The 20,107-nt window shown below is 44.5% G+C and overlaps 1 protein-coding gene across 1 annotated transcript; it reads left to right on the top strand.

Moving 5' to 3' along the window:
• The first annotated feature begins 4,517 nt into the window (after positions 1–4,517).
• LOC117487297 (E3 ubiquitin/ISG15 ligase TRIM25-like) lies at positions 4,518–7,012 on the top strand. Its single transcript, XM_034135989.1, has one exon. It carries the CDS (start codon positions 4,560–4,562, stop codon positions 6,210–6,212), a length of 1,653 nt encoding a protein of 550 aa, XP_033991880.1. The 5' UTR covers positions 4,518–4,559; the 3' UTR covers positions 6,213–7,012.
• Positions 7,013–20,107: the final 13,095 nt, after the last annotated feature.

The following is a 20,107-nucleotide window of genomic DNA, read 5'->3' as shown; positions in this document are numbered from 1 at the left end:
GCCTTCTTATGATTGACCTCGTCTACTTATCTGACTTATATTGATACTTGTCTGTTTGTATTATTTAATATACTGGGCATTTATTGATAACTTTTTGAATCTCCCTCTTTTTCTTAACAACTGAGCTATGGCTACTTTGAATCTGACTTGGTTAAGAGATGATATTGTTTAGTTGGTGAGAGGCACACTCTTGCCTGCGTGATTGGGTGGGGGTGGGTAGTTAGGGAGAGTTTCCTTACAATCTCCAGATCTTCCTCTCTAGAGGTCATGCCTGTCTCTGACCCTTTGTGCTGCTGTGAATCTGCAGCACCTCAGGAGCAGAGAAAGGGGAAGATCTCTTCCCAAAAGTGTAAGCTCCCACATGAGCAACATAGCAACACATTAAACACTCCCTGACTTGTTTGTAAAGCGTTCTTTAAGGCCTGAATTGAGTCTTCCGTTGTGTAACGGAAAATCCCATTTCCAAAAAGGGCCAGTTTAATAGTCCTTATCATATTATCGCTCTGTGCTTGCATGCTAGGACCTATTGTCTTTGCCAGAGCTGCTGCTATTCTTTCTACATGTATTAGCTCCATATTAGCAGGGTTCACTAACATGGTTGGTTGATCCAGTTTAAGATTTTCAATATCTTCCATTACTATTTCCAAACATTCCTTTTCCCTGAATATCAGGGTCTAACAATGTGTTTTCTTTTAGGAGTATTAGATGGGACACTCATAAGTGGCATTTGTGAGCTATTATCTCCGTAGGGTGGAGGTAGGGTCTCAGACATTATACCACCTTCTTGTTGCTCTCTGTCCCTATGTCTTCTGCAATTCTTTACCCACAGTTCTTTTTACTGGATTTGTCTCTCAAGTATTACACAGATTTGACTTAAAAAAAAAAATCACACAGAGCTTTTCATACCTTATCATATCACAGTCAGGCAAATTTTTATTGTGCGATGTTTATTTCAACAGATAGCGTGACTTCCAGAAGCAAGCTTCTACAATCTCCTCACGGTGATTGCGACTTCAGGTCAAGAGTTAAAACTCAGTCAACAAAATCTCTTTATCGTCACGTTTAATGAGCCTGATTATCCCCACAACAGTTTTTGTGATGAGATACGGTCGTGTCCAAATAATTAGTTGGAGGTCGCGTCTCTCTCCTCCTCTATCACCCACCATATAACAATTACAGACATTTTATACATTTAAAGCACCACGAAAGGTAACCGCATTAATCAATCTTATCATGATCTGCGGGGAATTTAACCCTTCTGTTTTTTACACCCTCGGTAGTCTTTAACAGAAAGCACTGCAAAGTAACCGTATTAATCAATGTTATTTTGACTTACGGGGAATTTAACCTATACTTCTTTTACCGCCTTACAGTCTTCGTATTTAGTGAGTGAAGGGTCGGGACTAATCTACCCGCCTCTCTCAAACACTATTTTTGCTCTAGGTCCAGGACTGAATACCCTTCTCTAAGCACTTCCCCAATATCCCCAACTTGTAATATGTATTGTATTTCCCACCGTGACTAAGAACACTGAGAACGCTGCTGACAACTCTACATTTTTTAGTATAATCAATCACAGATTTTTGATAATCAAAACAGGTGTCTGCTCACCTTTTGTATATTGCCATGGTCTTAGTTGTCACCAGTATCTCTGTGTCCTCCCCCTGGACTGGATTCTGTCCCCTGGCTGTCTGTGTCCCTTTCTAGAGATCAGCTCACAAACGTCGGGAAAGTCACCACTTGTTGGAGCAGAACACCTCTGCTACGCGCCGTTCGTTGGATGAGGCTGGATCTCTATTAAATTAAGAAAGGAATTGAAAACACCGGAATCAAAGTTATAACAAATTATCTGAGTTTACTTCTAGTAGGAAACCAAACACATATACAAGTTATACAGAGTACTCGAGCACTCCGGGCTTCAGGCCTGTGATGCGGTTTTACAGGTAGACAGACCAGCTTTCAGAAAACGAGAAGTATGGACTCCAGGTTTGTGATGCGGTTTACCGTCTTCTAGCACCAGCTTTCAACAGACCAGAAGCATTTTTACACACACAAACATCAGTATTTCTATCTATTTTTGGGGCGGAGATGGGTCATCTCTTCCTTCCCACTTTTCTCCCAAGCGAATTAGAGAGCCCCTGGGGAGGAGCTGTGTAAGCTGATCACCTCCCCCAAGTGTCCTGACTGGCTGGATTCGCTTCTGGCCGGGTTCAATCAGAGGTCTGATCAGAGAGTGAGATCCCAAGCCACACCAGGTCAAAAGTCAATGTTTATCTTTACCTTATCTTACTCTACATTCCTTTCCCAGGGGATCTTTTCACCTAAACTATCCTCCTTCAGACATTTAAACTCTTCTCCACCTATTTAACGATGTCTTTAATGACTTAACAACCGCATCTGGCTTTTATGGATGATAAGAAGGATGTTGGTGTGTTGAAACACAGAATCTCTGGATCAGTGAGTTTGAAAGTAAGAATAACATTCCTATTCTAAGTGACTTATCAAAACCCGTTTGTGATTACCTAAAACAGTTCAAACAATACATGTTTACTTCAATACAGTGTAGAATCATATCTTTTTACTTCAGAAGTCATGTGACCGTGCTGTAGTTCCTTTATGGCCCAACATTAGCCACCTTTAGCTAAGCGGTGGTGATGTGAAGTCATGTGACCGTGTTGTAGTTCCTTTATAGCCCAACATTAGCCAACTTAGCTTAGCTGTGGTGACGTGAAGTCATGTGACCGTGCTGTAGTTCCTTTATGGCCCAACATTAGCCACCTTTAGCTAAGCGGTGGTAACGTGAAGTCATGTGACCGTGCTGTAGTTCCTTTATAGCCCAACATTAGCCACCTTTAGCTAAGCGGTGGTAACGTGAAGTCATGTGACCGTGCTGTAGTTCCTTTATAGCCCAACATTAGCCTCCTTTAGCTTAGCGATGGTGACGTGAAGTAATGTGACCGTGCTGTAGTTCCTTTATAGCCCAACTTTAGCTACCTTTAGCTTAGCGATGGTGACGTGAAGTCATGTGACCGTGCTGTAGTTCCTTTATAGCCCAACATTAGCCAACGTTAGCTTAGCTGTGGTGACGTGAAGTCATGTGACCGTGCTGTACTTTATGACCTTAAGTTACCTTTATTGTTTCTTGCAATTTACAAAATGTCATCGCAGGCCTGAAACTGAACTCGAGGCTAGAAATGCCTAATATCAAAATAAATAAATACGTTTTACATTTGTTCTCATGTATGAACATAGTTACAGACATATCTAAAGTTATTAACGTGTTAACTTGACAGCCCTAATATATATATATATATACATATGCTGCCCTTCTGGACTGATTTGTTGATGTACAGTAAGTGTTCTTGGCCAGGTAGGTGCACAGCCGATTGGAAACTGCACTGAAGAAGATATTTGCATCGCCCCACAGCAGGGAGATGATCCGAAACTGGTCTATCTGGGAATGAGTTCTCATCCTTTGAGATCAACACCCCTTCCGCCACTCTCCACTGACCAGATATTTTCCCACTTCACAAGAAGACTTGCAGGATCTTCCACAGACGCAGCAGGACTTTAGTAGGACGTTTTGTACACTTTTGTATGAGGTGCTGCTTTGTCCTTCAGCAGAACTTGCACTTGCTTTGTGGACAACCCCTCTTTGATAAGATACTGTAATAATTTCAAACTGAAATTGGACTTGCATCTCAGCAGCTCCATTGGCAACATCAAACAAGGACAAATATTAAGATACGTGCAAACAAACATTTAACATAACATCACAATCACTGAAGAGAAACATGCTCAAAGACCATTTAGGGGTACATTTGACCCATGATTCCTTCCCTTAGCTGCAGCTCAGACATGTCCAGCTGCACATTAGGTTCAGGGGGTCTATGAGGATGTTGCACTCTCCCAGCTCCCCCTTTCTTATGGGGTCTCTGTATGTCGGCCTCAGGTGTTGGCCAATGTCTTCTTGCGAGCATGCCATTTACAATCTGCGCTGTTGTCCTAGCGTCTCCTTTGTTGGTTGCACCACGGTGTTAGACCCTTTTGTGAAATGTTGCTTTGTGTTCATGTTGTTTTTCAGTTGCAATTTATCATTTGAATAAAAGTTCTTGAGCAGGCCTAAGGAAATGTGGGAAAACGAGAAAACAAAGCTGAACAATGAATTTCAAACTCCACTTACTTTTCTTGGAAATGTAAACCATACTGATGTTACTTCATAGCTTAAAGTCCAACAATTCTTACTGCACCTTGTAAATGACAGATAACACACCCTTCATTCTTTTTGGAACAATGAAGGGTGTTACTTTCGCATTCAAACAAAGCAATCTGCTCCCTATCAAGGTATTTGATTGCTCCCTCCCTTCCACATATCTATGGGTAGGTACTAACAGCATGCCGTTACATGCAGAGGCTGTTTCCTCATTCACTGCATTGAGTGAACGAGTGCAGGAGGAGAGGAGATTTGTTGTCTGCCAGAGCAAAGAGATTATTCCTGTTCAGTGAATGTGAACATTTTCACTTCTGTCTGTAGTTCATAACTATCACTGAGAGGTGGAATGGCGCATGGAGGAGTTCAGCTGGACCGGGAAAACTTCTCTTGTCCCATCTGTCTGGATCCCCTGAAGGACCCGGTGACTATCCCCTGTGGACACAACTACTGCAAGGACTGTATTCAAAGCTTCTGGGATGGAAAGCTAATCTACGGCTGCCCTCAGTGTAGAAAGAGCTTCACACCGAGGCCTGTCCTGCTGAAAAACACCATGTTAGCAGCTTTAGTGGAGGAGCTGAAGAAGACTGGACTCCAAGAAGCTCCTGCTGATCACTGCTATGCTGGAGCTGAAGATGTGTCCTGTGATGTCTGCACTGGGAGGAAACTGAGAGCCTTCAGGTCCTGTCTGCAGTGTGTGGCCTCTTACTGTGAGACACACCTCCAGCCTCACTTTGAATCAGCTGCATTACAGAAACACAAGCTGGTGGAGCCCTCCAAGAAGCTCCAGGAGAACGTGTGCTCTCGTCACGACGAGGTGATGAAGATGTTCTGCCGCACTGATCAGCAGTCCATCTGTTATCTCTGCTCTTTGGAGGAACACAAAGGCCACGACACAGTGTCAGCTGCAGCAGAGAGGACTGAGAGGCAGAGAGAGCTGGAGGGGAGTCGACTCAACATCCAGCAGAGAATCCAGGACAGAGAGAAGGAGGTGAAGCTGCTTCAAGACGAGGTGGATGGAATCAGTCGCTCTGCTGATAAAGCAGTGGAGGACAGTGAAAAGATGTTCACTGAGCTGATCCATCTCATGAAGAAGAGAAGCTCTGAAGTGAAGCAGCAGGTCAGATCCCAGCAGGACAGGGAAGTGAGTCGAGTCAAAGAGCTTCAGGAGATGCTTGAGCAGGAGCTCAGGGATCTGAAGAGGAGAGACGCTACGCTGGAGCAGCTCTTACTCACAGAGGGTCACACCCAGTTTCTGCACAACTTTCTGCCAGCTCTCACTAAACACTCATCCAGCTTCAACGTCCGTCCTCTCAGATACTTTGAGGACGTGACAGCGACCGTGTCAGAAGTCAGAGATATACTACAGGACGTACTGAGGGACAACTGGGCCAACATCTCACTCACGGTCAGTGCAGTGGATGTTTTACTGTCACCACCAGAGCCTGAGACCAGAGCTGGATTCTTAAAATATTCACGTGAAATCACTCTGGATCCAAACACAGCACACACTCGGCTGTTATTATCTGAGGGGAATAGAAAAGCTACTGTAACGAGAGAAACACAGCCCTATCCCAGTCACCCAGACAGATTCGCTTTTAACGAGCATGTCCTGAGCCGAGAGAGTCTGACTGGTCGTTGTTACTGGGAGGTGGAGCGGAGTGGAGGTCTTTCTATAGCCGTCGCTTACAAGGAAACCACCAGATCAGGGGGGTTGAATGATTCTAGCTTTGGACACAATGACACATCCTGGGCTTTAGAGTGTTACAAAAAAAGTTATACATTCTGGTACAACAATATCAAAACTCCCGTCTCAGGTCCCTGGTCTAGCAGAATCGGAGTTTACCTGGATCACAGTGCAGGTATTCTGTCCTTCTACAGCGTCACTGACACCATGACCCTCCTGCACCGAGTCCAGACCGCCTTCACTCAGCCGCTGCATGCTGGACTTTGGCTTTATTATTATTCTGGAGACACCGCTGAGTTCTGTAAACTCAAATAGACAGAAGTGATTCACTGGGTTCTCAAACGTTTTCCTTGAGGAAGCCCTTTGTTATCATTAAGTGAACTAACACTGCTGGCTGATTGTTGTGGTGTTTCTTCAGCTGTCAATCAAACATGAGGGGCGGTACCTCTATCTGTAGTTGTTGTGTAAGTGTTTGACTTTCTTTAGCTGTGTGTTCAGCCATGGATGCTCTCACTGCTCATGGTGTTTCTCTGCAGGAACTCTTCTCTGTGTCCACATGTCGGAGGAAGATTTGTATTCATGTGTTTCTTTGCTGCTGTTTCTCTTCCACTGCAGGGCTCTGCAGAGAGGAAGCAGCAGACCTCCTTTATCCTGCACACTTTGTTCTCTCTGTGAGCATTTGTAACGTCTATAACCCCATGTGTTTGTTATTATAAGTTTTATAGAGGTGTAATCATCCTGATCATAATCAATAAGGAGAGGATTCATGATGTTTTCTTACAGAGCGGAGATTGTGCTCAGACAGTGATTGTGTGGATTAGTCAGCTGTGATTACGGGAACATTCATAACTCTTGTATTGCTTCTGTATCACTGCAGATAGTTATTATCATAACATTAATCATGACAAGTTATTTTATTTAGCAGTAAAATCAAAGAACGTTGTACAAATCAATAGCATAAAGCTCAGTGTGAAATCTGCAGTTTGAAGATTATAAAGGACAACCTTTGTGGACAGTAGTTGCTATGTTTACCCAGCATGCTCTCTGTTTGTGTTGATCAGATTTTGGACACTTTATGATGTCATAACGATGTTTTGCTTGTCTAACCATTAGCCAATCAGCAACCAAGGTACCCCCCCCCCCCCCCTTATCACCTGCATCTCCTCCTAGAGCACCATTGAGTTCTTTGTAACCAAATGTCTCTCAGAGGGGCGTGGGGAGGGGCTCCTTATTTTCATCTAAAGTAACAGACAGAGAATAAGCACTTTGGAAACAGGGCTGAAACAGAGGGGATTATGGGATGCTGTTTGGTGTTTCAGCCAAACAGAGACAGCTTCTGTATATATCTGAGACTTTTAATATATTGTTGAAAAAAGTGTATAATAGGGGACCTTTAAATCTTAACAACATTCAGGGTTAATCATTTAATCAATTTGACACTTTGTCCTGAATGTCACTTATTGATTTCTGTGCTCTATTTTATGAATATTATGTGTTATCAATGTTTGTTGATATATGAAAATTCAATAAAATGTTGATTCAGATAATAATTGATGTCCTCAGAAGTCATTGCAGTGAAATGTATTTTAAAAATAATTTGTCATTTTCCCAGATCTGGCCACTAGAGGTAGCTGCAGACACATTGTTGGTTCTTGAACTTGAAACCTTTGTTTTAAGCATTGACACATTTTGCATATGAGATCATTTATAGAGGAGGGTCTTTCTTATCCATCTATGTTTTATTATAGATTAAAAGGTACATTCTTTTTTATAAATAATGCTATTTTTTAAATTATTGAGTTGTTTATTTAATACATATATGGTTTCTTTACCATTGGTCAAATGTATTAACATAGTGAAAGTAAAATGAACTTTATAAACAGATGTTTTACACAGAATTTGTAGGCATTAACAAATCAGAATACTTATATTTGTGTGTGTGTGTGTGTGTGTGTGTGTGTGTGTGTGTGTGTGTGTGTGTGTGTGTGTGTGTGTGTGTGTGTAATTGTGGCCCTGCAGTAAATGGTTAAATACGTCTGTGCGCAAAGCATTGTGGGTAATTTAAGACCGCAGAGGATACACATGAGCAGCCTCGAAATTTCCCGCAACGAAGGACTCAGTCCTCGGTAGAATTCCAAGGATCCTGGACATTGGAACAGTCCTTCGGCGGGATTCGATAAGGTAGCATCTTTGAAATAGTGGCTCTGAAGGATCCTTCCTTGACATTGAGAAACACCCTTTGTCTGGTTTTTACACTACTGAGGTCAACATGTAGAAACAAAGATAAATATGGGGCTTCAGGTCTCAAAGGTACATTATTTTATTTAATTGTATTTAATTGTGTTTCATGTTTTCAGGTATTTTTCTAAGTTATTCCCATGTGTTTATTATGAAAAATGCATGTTTATTTTTTTTATTATCTGCTGAAGTCAACATGAAAACATTAAAAGGTTTTATGACCTGAGGGTGCCAAAAATAAAGTCTAAGCGCAGAGGGGACTGTAATCTTTCTGCTGCTGCCCCTAAACTGTGGAACGACCTGCCCTTGATCATCAGACAGGCTCCAACACTGTCTGTGTTTTTACATTACATTACATGTTACTTGTTACTCAACACTGTGGGCAATCACCACAGGAGCAATTTGGGGTGAAGTGTCTCAGGGACACAACGACATACAGGGTGTTTCTCAATCGCGAGTACGCTTGCTTGGTAGCACATGTCTGCCGAGCATCTTGCTTCAGAAGCGAGGCAAGAATACTTCCTGCCATTCAGAAAACAAAGAGTGGAACACGCTAGCAAGTGTGCAGGTGTGCGTCATATGAGAGGCCCGCCTTACATCTTCCGCCACAGATTTGGGGAAATTGGTCCGTGCGTAAAGCATTGTGGGGATTTTAAGACCGCGGAGTCTACTCTACTAAGAAGAAGAGTCTACTAAGAAGACCTTAATCTTCTTACAGTGCAGACGCTTTTCTGCTTGCTCTTGCCTTGTTGGAAGTTAACGTTGAAGTGAATGGACTATGTTGTGGGAATAACACCACTTTACCAGTGTTGCAAAATAATGGAAAAGGGTATGCTAACTCACAGCTAGTTAGCAGCTACAAGGTTTCCAAGGAACAGGAGGGCTGTGTACCGGGTAATAAATCTACAAGTGGTAGTCCTCCCTGGAACTCTCTGGGTGCAAAGCCTAAGAGTAAATCATTTCCATGGGATTTGGGAGGACGAATAACAGGCAGAGCCCAGCGCTCTGAAATCTGTGATGCGACCGGCTGGCCTGCATTGTTATCAACCAGGAAGAGTGCCTCTTCAATCCCTATTCATACTAGGAAACAGCCGTGGACAGCTGCTAAAGGGAGAACTACAAACAATCCTCCTAAACCACCAAGTGTGCCAATCCAGAACAGATACGCTCCGCTGACCGAGAACCGGAGATCTCTTTCTGATGACCTGGATAACCTGTCCACTTCACACAGCAGGGTAAGGACCAATAGCTACTCCAAAAGTAAAAGGCTAGAGGGAAAGCTAACGACTGGGCCTGAAACTCTGATTGTGGGTGACTCTGCTGTAAGAGATGTAAAAGGTCTGTGTAGTAAGAACAACACCAAAATACTCTGTTTTCCCAAGGATATGGTCTCTGACTTGGCTGAGAAGATCCTGCATATTGGGGCTGAACATCCGACGGTGAAGAATGTGCTACTACATATTGGAACAAATGATGTTGTGAAACAACAGTCAGAAGCGCTGAAAGAAGACTTTAAATGTCTGTTGGAAACTGTCAGCTCTCTAAATGCGGAGGTGTTCATCAGTGGCCCTCTACCGCCAGTCAGAAGAGGAGTGGAGAGATTCAGCAGACTGTTTGCATTGAACACGTGGCTTTCAACTGCCTGTACTGACCATTCTGTCCATTTTATTGACAATTTTAACTTTCTCTGGGATCGCAGACATCTTTTTAAGGCAGATGGAGTTTGCCTGAACAAGTCAGGAGTGAAATTGTTTATCTCTAGCATATTCAATTGCCTGCGTCATCGATCTGTTCCCTCTGCCAAGGACAAGCGGCAAGAGGAATCAAAACAGGAGAAAGACACAACACATCGCGCAGAAAACCCTGAAGAAGTATCACTGCACCTGCCTGAGGAATGTTCTGATTATGGGAGACATATGACACAAATGGAGGAGTCTCCACTGCCCGTCACCCCCCCTGTCAACGCCTTTGAGGATACTCTTCATTCATCCCCCAGCTCTCTCTACTCTCCGCTCACCCTTTCACCCTCGCCCTCCCCCCTGGAGTTCGATGACCGCATGAAGGCGATACGCAGGGTTGGCAGCATGTCCTTTACCCCCGCCCCTCAAGGACGCCCACCAAAATCACAGAAGACAAGCCTACGTCAACCACCTCCCCCCCCTGGCAGCATGTCCTTTACCCCCGCCCTTCCACAACGCCCACCAAAATCACCGAAGCAGAGACGTGCACCATCTCCCCCGTCTTCATCACTGTGCCTACGTCAACCACCTCCCCTCCCTTCAAGAAAGCATCTGCAGTCTCCAAAGCCTGATAAGGATGTGTGTGTACAAAACGCAACAAACTCTTACTGATATGTGCTGGGTCCAGGCTCAAGGGCGTATGGCACTCTCAACTCTTTCCAGCACATGCCGGGGCCCTTCCTGCCTGTAGCTTTGCCGATATCTGTGTTGATAGGTAATAGATTAAGAGCGGTGAATCAGCTTAGAAACAGGAAGTGCTCAAACGTTTGTGTGAGGTTATCAAATTTAGCAGTGATTCCATGTCAGCCACAGCTTGTCACAAAAAATCTTACTGATAGTGTATTTAACAAACTTAAACTAGCTTTATTAAATGTCAGGTCTTTGGCAGGAAAAACATTTTTAATCAATGATTTTATCACTGAGCACAATCTCGATTTTATGTTTTTAACGGAAACTTGGATTGAACAAAATAACAGTGCAGCTGTTCTTATCGAATCAACCCCTCCCAACTTTAGTTTTATGAGTCAGGAAAGAATGCATAAGAAAGGGGGTGGAGTTGCTATTTTGTTCAATGATTCCATTCAATGCAGGAAGACATCTTATGGGGACTTTGCTTCTTTTGAATATGTGGCCCTTCAGCTGAAATGCTCCTCTCGAGCTCTGTTCCTAAATATCTATAGACCACCCAAATACTGTGCAAGCTTTTTTGATGACTTTACTGAACTGCTGTCTATAGTGTGTATTGACTTTGACCGTCTAGTCATTGTTGGTGATTTTAACATCCATGTTGACAACCCCCAGGACAGAGGGGCTAAAGAACTGTCTTGTGTTATTGATAACTATGGACTGACTCAGCATGTGGCGGAGCCCACGCACAATAAGGGGCACACTCTGGACTTAATTATCTCAAAGGGTCTGAATATCTCAAAGGTTGTGGTGACTGATGTTGCACTCTCTGATCATTCCTGTGTTTTCTTTGAGAGCTCTATTTCGGTTCACAAAAATGTTCAGAAAGAGGTAACCACAAAGCGATATTTAACTGAAAATACTAGGGAAATGTTTCATCCACACTTGCCCCTGCTAACATCTCAGTAAATGAGCTAGTAGATCATTTTAATTCAAAAATTATTAATACAAAATGTTATAGATACCATTGCTCCAACTAAGGTAAAGGAAGTGATTGGCAATAAAATATCTCCATGGAGAAAGGCCATGACCGTGAGAACAGAAAAAAGAGAGTGTCGAAAAGCTGAACGCAGGTGGCGAAAAACAAATCTCCAGGTTCACTTTGAAATCTATAAAGAGAGACTTGGCCTTTATAATTTGGAATTGAAAAACGCACGACAGTCTTTCTTCTCTGACATCATTACCAAAAACAAAAACAACGCACGTGCCTTGTTTGCTACCGTCGACAGACTAACTAACCGCCCAGTGTCAGTAGCCTCTGAATTTCGATCCACCATGGCATGCAATGATTTTGCCTCCTTCTTCACTGACAAAATTCAGAAAATTAGACAAGCAGTCAGTGCCTCTGCATCAGGTACAGCAAATGTGTTGTCCCTGTGTCCACCTAATATCAATTCAAACAGCATGACACCATTCCATCAGATTAATGGTAAAAACTTAGAGGACATTATTCAACTTCTGAAATCCTCCTCCTGCTGCCTTGATATTATTCCAACAGGATTTTTCAAAGATGTTTTTCCTTGCATGGCCTCAGATCTACTTCATATAGTAAACACATCTCTTCACTCAGGTATTTTTCCAGAGGCCCGGAAAACTGCAGTCATTAAACCGCTCTTAAAAAAGAATAATCTAGATGCTTCAGTAATGAACAATTACAGGCCAATATCAAACCTGCCATTTCTAGGTAAAATCATTGAAAAAGTTGTATTTCAACAGTTGAGTAACTTCTTGCATTTAAATAACTGTTTGGATGTGTTCCAGTCAGGATTTCGTCCAAACCACAGCACTGAGACTGCTCTTGTAAAGGTCTTCAATGACATCCACTTAAACACAGACAGTGGCAGAACTTCAGTGTTAGTATTATTAGATCTCAGTGCTGCGTTTGACACTGTTGACCACAACATATTACTAGACCGACTAGAAAACTGGGTGGGACTTTCGGCAACAGTTCTAAATTGGTTTGAGTCCTACTTAAAGGACAGAAAAAACTTTCTATAGGTAAATACACATCTGAGTTGACAAATATGACATGTGGGGTACCTCAAGGCTCCATCTTGGGGCCTCTTCTCTTTAACATCTACATGCTACCACTGGCTCAGATAATGAAAACAACAAAATAAGTTACCATAGCTATGCGGATGACACACACATTTACATAACAATTTCACCAGGAGATTATGCTCCAATTCAAACACTGAGTAAGTGCATTGAACAAATCAATGACTGGATGTGTCAGAACTTTCTCCAATTAAACAAAGATAAAACTGAGGTAATGGTTTTTGGAGCCAAGGCAGAACGTATAAAAGTTAGCGCTGAGCTTCAGTCTGCAATGTTCAAAACAACAGATAAAGCCAGAAATCTAGGTGTAGTCATGGACTCTGACCTGAGTTTCAACAGTCACATTAAAACAGTTACTAAATCTGCCTACTATCACCTAAAGAACATATCTAGGATTAAAAGACTAATGTCACAGCAGGATTTGGAAAAACTTGTCCATCCTTTTATCTTCAGTAGACTCGACTACTGCAATGGTGTCTTTACAGGTCTCACTAAAAAATCTATTTGAAAGCTGCAGCTAATTCAGAACGCCGCTGCTCGAGTCCTCACTAACACTAAGAAAGTGGATCACATCACTCCTGTTCTGAAGTCCTTACACTGGCTTCCTGTGTGTCAAAGAATAGATTTCAAAATATTGTTGCTGGTTTATAAAGCTTTGAATGGTTTAGGCCCAAAATACATGTCTGACCTCCTGCTAAATTATGAACCATCCAGATCTCTCAGGTCTTCAGGGACTGGTCAGCTTTCTGTCCCCAGAGTCAGAACTAAACATGGAGAAGCAGCATTCAGTTATTATGCTCCAAATATCTGGAACAAACTCCCAGAAACCTGCAGGTCTGCTGCAACTCTTATTACTTTTAAATCCAGGCTGAAGACTTTTCTTTTTGCCGCTGCTTTTAATTGAACTATTCACATCTTAAACTGCACTGTAACTTTTATCCATGTATTTTTTCTTTTAATGTTTCTTTTATTATCTTTTCTTTTTAATGACTGATTTTAAATTCCATTTTCTGAATGTCTTCCATTTTTGTAAAGCACTTTGAATTGCCTTGTGTTGAAAGGTGCTATATAAATAAACTTGCCTTGCCTTGCCTTGCCTTGCCTTGCCTTGCCTTGCCTTGGTGCTTTCACAACATATTCACACAATGAGATTTTTGATGAATAATCTAATGTTAATATAACAGCTAAGTGAGTAAAATCATATTATAAAACAGTCTGATAAGATTAGATCACTTTTCTGAAATGCACCCAGGATAAAACAATTATGGGATGTAACAATATCAGAAACCTAACACAGAACCTAATCTCTTATCACGATACTGATATTATTACATTATAGAAGATTTCATTGCCCTGTACAGCATTTAATTGTTCATTTCTACATTGTGCTCTCACTCGTTTAACTCGTTTACTTATTCCTGCATTTCCGTACACGTGTTTCTTTTTATGTTTTAAGTATATTTTAAATTGCAGAGGAGCCTGGGTCTTAGATTTCTTTGCTAAAACGACAAATCATGAACCTTTAGTCCTTGAGTGATGTCAGTATATGGCCCAGCCCTAATCTGATCGTAGACTCAGCAGTTCCTTGGAAATGCCCTGTGAGAAGGTCCATGCAGCGTTTACAACTCCCTCTGCCTCAATAAAGCCACACACATTGTAAAGGACAGCTCCCACCCCGGTGTTCACCTGTTGGACCTGCTGCCCTCCAGGGGGCGCTACAGGTGCATTAAAACAAAGGCAAACAGACTACAGACACTTTCTCCCCCAGAGCAATCACTGCACTCTGGCTCTATTACCCCTCAGTCTTCCTCCCCTGCACATTAACCCATACATGCAATATATATCATTCATACATACATATTCCCATTCTTTCTACAACTGAATATAAATCCTGCAAGTTGTTCTTTTACATAAGTATGAATGCTGAGAGTCTTTGTTGTTGTATGTTTTGATAGCACCTTAAAAGGAGTATCTCTTCTCTTTTCATGTTACATGTATAATGACATTAACGGCTTCTATTATATAATATTCTATTGAAATACTGATTCTAATATGTTCTTATAATGTTCTGATGTGTTCATACTGTCTCTCCTGTGTGTCCTGTTCAGGTCACCAAGACGAGGCGTAACTGAGGAGGAGGATCGCTGAGTCTCTGCTGAGGTGTTTACCGCTTTATAGGATCAGGTCACATGTGAGTCAATTAAACAGCTATTAGTGGCTGATTTCTCTTTTGACTTGTTAGAGAGTCCTGGTTCTTGGATGTTGAGCCTAAAGTGTATCATGGGTATTGTTTGTGGTGTCAGGCTGTGTGCAGTTTGCCCTGAGCAGTTTGTGTGAGCAGCCACCAGAGGGCAGCATGGTGCAGGTTTGAACCAGCAGCTGACAGGAGGCTGATGGGATGTTAAACCCAGCACAGATAACAGCATGCAGCTCGCTCTGTAGTATGAAACAGATTGATACACATACACACAAAGAAATACAACATACAGTACAGGTTGATGTGTTGATGGAAATATACACAAAGGATGCACTCTGTTTAGTAGAGTGAAGGGATGTCTTGATTCATTTGGAGGTCACTTTGAAGTAGTGTAGTAGTCTTGGGTCCATTTCTAGAAGTGGTCTCATTATTCAAGTTTATGGGTAAATGTATCTATAGTCGTTGTGTCTGTTTGTATTTATTTGATGTAAAGGAGCCCCGATGCATCAGCCAGACATCGCCATCAGCTGATGTTTGACATCATTTCTGCCATCCGCAGATCAGCAATAAAAGATGACATGAGGCGATGGCAGTAGCTGATCTTAATATGTTGTGCTGGGCCATGTGAATTGCCCACATTGCCAACGTTCAGATCAGGGCTGGGCAATATACTGATATTACTTAAAGATAAAAGGTTCAAAGATCAAATGGTTTTATCGTCATATGCACAACAGTTGTAGTGTAGTTTTAGCCAGAGCTTGAAGTGGGGATAAAAGTGCCACGCCCTTATTCACATATTAGCATGTTTATCAGTAAACAATTATTACAGTGAATAATAAGCACAGTCTGTAAAGCCCTAGCTAGCATGTTGATGTTTTGTTATTGTTCCTGTTCTCATTTTTGGTTTCTCTCATTTCAGTTTCAGCTTTCCTGCCCTGATTGAACTCCACCTGCTTCCCATCCCTAATTAGCCTCACCTGTGCCTCATTATCTCTCTCCCTCTGTCTACTTAGTCTGCATCCACATTCCCTTCAGTGCCAGTTCGTCTACGTTATTTCCTAGCGTTCCAGCAGTGTTTTCCTTGTGACCGATCTCCCGTGTATCGTACCTTGGCTATAAAGACCTTTTTTGCATCCTAAGCCTCTGTCTCTGAGTCGTGCTATTGAGTCCTCTACTTGTGTTCATTCAGTCGTTACAGTACGAACTGGCCAGAACCATGGACTCAGCCGACTCTGAGACTTTGCGGACCGCTATTCGATCCCAGGGGGCTCGTCTTAACCAGCAAGATGAACAACTTACCGCTGTCTGCCAGGGAGTAAGAGAATTGTGTGAGCGTCATGAGGGTTTCCAGTCCTCCATCGGCAATCAGGTTTGCCAGCTGGCTAATCAGATCCAGCAGCTGGTGACACATCTCGATCCACCACGCTCTGCTCCTTCGCTTCCTGCGTCGGATCCGGCTACAGCTCCCGGTCCTGTTCCTGCCACCGTGCCGACACCGCTGCCTTCGTTTCCTCACCTCTCCAGACCAGAGCGTTTTTCCGGAGACACGGATAACTGTCGTGCGTTCCTGGTCCAGTGTGGGTTGCACTTCGAGCTGCAAGCATCTTCCTTCCAGTCGGAACGGGCTAAGGTAGCCTACATAATTTCCCACCTCACCGGCAGAGCGGAGGCGTGGGCTACGGCGGAGTGGGCTCGAGATTCGCCAGTCTGTAATTCCCTGAGAGGTTTTACAGAGACTTTAAGTAAAATATTTGATCACACAACTCCGGGCAGGGAGGCAGCGAGAGCTCTAATGGATTTACACCAGAGAGGGAGGCGTGTTTCCGACTACGCCGTGGAGTTCCGCACTTTGGCTGCTGACAGCGGCTGGAATGATTCATCCCTCTTCGACGCTTTTCGCCATGGGCTGTCTGGCCCCATCAAGGACCAGTTGGCTCCTCTAGAGCTTCCCTCTGACCTGGATAGTTTCATTGCTATGGCAATAAGAATTGACACTCGCCTCGTCGAGAGAGAGAGGGAGAAGTCGAGAGCTGTGTTTTCTCCGCCCGGTCAGAGAGGGCAGTCTCAGGCCAGTCCCTTTTTCCCCAAGCAGCGTTTCCAGACAACCGACTCTCCAGCGCCGCCTACTGCCCAGGAGGAACCCATGCAGTTGGGTAGAGCAAAGCTGACTCCTGAGGAGCGCCAGCGCCGCCTACGGGAGGGGAGGTGCATTTACTGCTCACAGAAGGGTCACTTTGTAGCCAGTTGCCCAGTAAAAGACCAGGCTCATCAGTAAGTAGGAGGGTTCTGGTGAGCCGAACTGTTTCTTTTTGTCCTTCTCGTACTCTCACCTCTGCTCAGCTAATTACTCCTACTCAGACTTTGTCTCATGCTGCTCTAATTGACTCCGGAGCAGATGAGAGTTTCATTGATTGGAGATTAGCCAAGAGACTTGGACTTAATTTTGTTCCCCTGTTGAGGCCTCTTGTAGCAAGGGCTCTGGATGGACGTTTATTGTGTCGAGTCACCCACCGTACTCAGCTCCTTCAACTAATCATTGCTAATGGCCACACTGAATCCCTGAGTTTTCATCTTTTTAACTCTCCTTCACACCCTCTTATTTTGGGCTACCCATGGCTGGTAAAACACAATCCCCACATGGACTGGTCCACCGGGAGAGTTTTGGATTGGCATAGGGATTGCTTGGCCACATGTTTTCCTTCTGCCCCTGCTCCTGAGAGACCTCTGCCCTCCACCCATGTGACTGTTGCCCTGACTACTGCTGTGTCTACCCCTCTCCAAGCTGCAGCGGACTCTGATTTTCCGGATCTTAGCAGGGTGCCCACCTGTTACCGGGACCTGAAAGAGGTTTTCAATAAGACTCGTGCTTCCACCCTGCCTCCCCATCGACCCTATGACTGCTCCATTGACTTGTTCCCCGGGACCTCTCCCTCTAAGGGACATCTCTACTCCCTGTCAGGCCCCGAGAGGGAGACTATGAAGAGATACATTGACTCCTCCCTTGCTGCCGGGATAATTCGGCCTTCCTCCTCTCCGGCTGGAGCAGGCTTCTTCTTCGTTGACAAGAAGGATAAGACTCTTCGTCCATGTGTCGACTACAGAGGGCTAAATGACATTACCATAAAGAACAGGTACCCCCTTCCTCTTATCTCGTCAGCATTTGAACTATTACAGGATGCAAAGATCTTTTCTAAACTTGATCTTCGTAATGCTTATCATTTGGTTAGGATAAGGGAGGGGGATGAATGGAAGACTGCTTTCAACACCCCTAGTGGCCATTACGAATACCTCGTAATGCCATTTGGGTTAACCAATGCTCCAGCTGTTTTCCAGGCTCTGGTTAATGATGTTCTCCGTGACATGCTCAACCAGTTTGTTTTTGTCTACCTCGACGACATTCTCATCTTTTCTCCGGATGAGACGACCCACATTCAACATGTCCGCCAGGTGTTGCAGCGTCTCTTGGATAATCTACTCTTTGTGAAGGCAGAGAAGTGTGAGTTCCACGTCTCCACCGTCTCTTTCCTGGGATTTGTCATTTCGGAGAACAGCATTCAGATGGACCCATCTAAGGTCAGTGCAGTCACGGAGTGGCCTACACCTTCCAATCAGAAACTTTTGCAACGATTTTTGGGCTTTGCCAATTTCTACAGACGTTTCATCAGAAACTATAGTTCTGTGGCTGCTCCACTGCATGCTTTAACCTCCCCCAAGGTGAAGTTCCAGTGGTCCCCCCTAGCTGAACAGACTTTCCGGAGGCTTAAGAGGAGCTTCACTTCGGCCCCTATTCTCACGCTTCCTGACCCACTTCAGCAGTTTGTGGTTGAGGTTGACGCTTCTGATGTGGGCGTTGGGGCAGTCATCTCTCAAAGGTCGAAGAGAGACAACAAGCTCCACCCCTGTGCTTTCCTGTCTTGGAAACTCTCCCCAGCCGAGAGAAACTATGATGTGGGTAACAGGGAGCTGTTGGCCATTAAGGTGGCTTTGGAGGAGTGGCGCCATTGGCTGGAGGGAGCCGAGCACCCTTTCCTAGTCTGGACCGATCATAAGAACCTTCAGTACATCAGGTCTGCAAAGCGCCTCAACTCCAGACAAGCCAGATGGGCCCTATTCTTTACCCGATTCAACTTCACTCTGTCATACCGTCCCGGTTCTAAGAACGCTAAAGCTGATGCCCTATCCCGCCTGTTTGATTCCGATCCAGCTCCTCGCACCCCCTCGCTAATCATTCCTCCCTCTTGTGTAGTGGGGGCAGTCACATGGGACATTGAGGAGAGGGTCAGGCAGGCGAGTGCTAATGTTTTGGTTCCCGACGGTTGCCCACGGAACCGGTTGTTTGTTCCTGACCCCCTTCTCTCCCAGGTCATCCACTGGGCACATACTTCCCTCCTCTCCTGCCATCCTGGCGTTCGCCGCACCATGTTCTTCATTAAGCAGCGGTTCTGGTGGTCCTCCATGGAGAAGTCGGTCAAGTCTGTTCAGTCTGTGCCCGGAACAAGACTTCCCGCCAGCGCCCTTCTGGTCTCCTACGCCCGCTTCCAGTGCCACATCGCCCCTGGTCTGACATCTCGTTGGACTTTGTCACAGGGTTGCCACCGTCCCAAGGTAACACCACTATTTTGACAATTGTGGATAGATTTTCGAAGATGGTCCATTTTGTCCCGCTGCCTAAGTTGCCATCTGCCAGAGAGACAGCAGAGGCAGTGTTGTTCCATGTTTTCCGTCTCCATGGTTTCCCTAGGGATGTTGTGTCAGACCGGGGTCCACAGTTTACCTCACAGTTTTGGAAGGCTTTCTGCTCGCTCATCGGTGCCACAGTCAGCCTCTCTTCTGGATATCATCCGCAGTCTAACGGCCAGACGGAGCGGCTGAATCAGGAGCTTGAGACCTGTCTACGCTGCCTGGTGTCTCAGAACCCTGCCACGTGGAGCACGCATCTTATTTGGGTGGAGTACGCACACAACACTTTGCCTAGTTCTGCTACTGGTCTCTCACCTTTTCAGTGTGCCTATGGATACCAGCCGCCGCTGTTCCCCGACCTGGAGAGGGAGGTCAGTGTTCCATCTGCCCATGCCCTCATTCGCCGATGTCATCGCACCTGGAGCCGGGCCCGCCAGGTGTTACTACGGAGTTCAGCCCGTTATAAGAGGATGGCCGATCGCCAACGTATCTCTGCTCCTGCCTACCAACCTGGACAAAGTGTGTGGCTCTCTACTCGAGACCTGCCCCTTCGAGTGGAGTCTCGCAAACTGGCTCCTCGTTTTGTGGGTCCCTTCCCAGTATCCAAGGTC

The sequence above is a fragment of the Trematomus bernacchii genome, unplaced genomic scaffold (assembly GCF_902827165.1).
Source record: "Trematomus bernacchii unplaced genomic scaffold, fTreBer1.1, whole genome shotgun sequence".
NCBI lineage: Eukaryota > Metazoa > Chordata > Actinopteri > Perciformes > Nototheniidae > Trematomus > Trematomus bernacchii.
The sequence above is the reverse complement of the archived record's forward strand: the minus strand, read 5'-3'. Positions and strand labels throughout refer to the sequence as shown.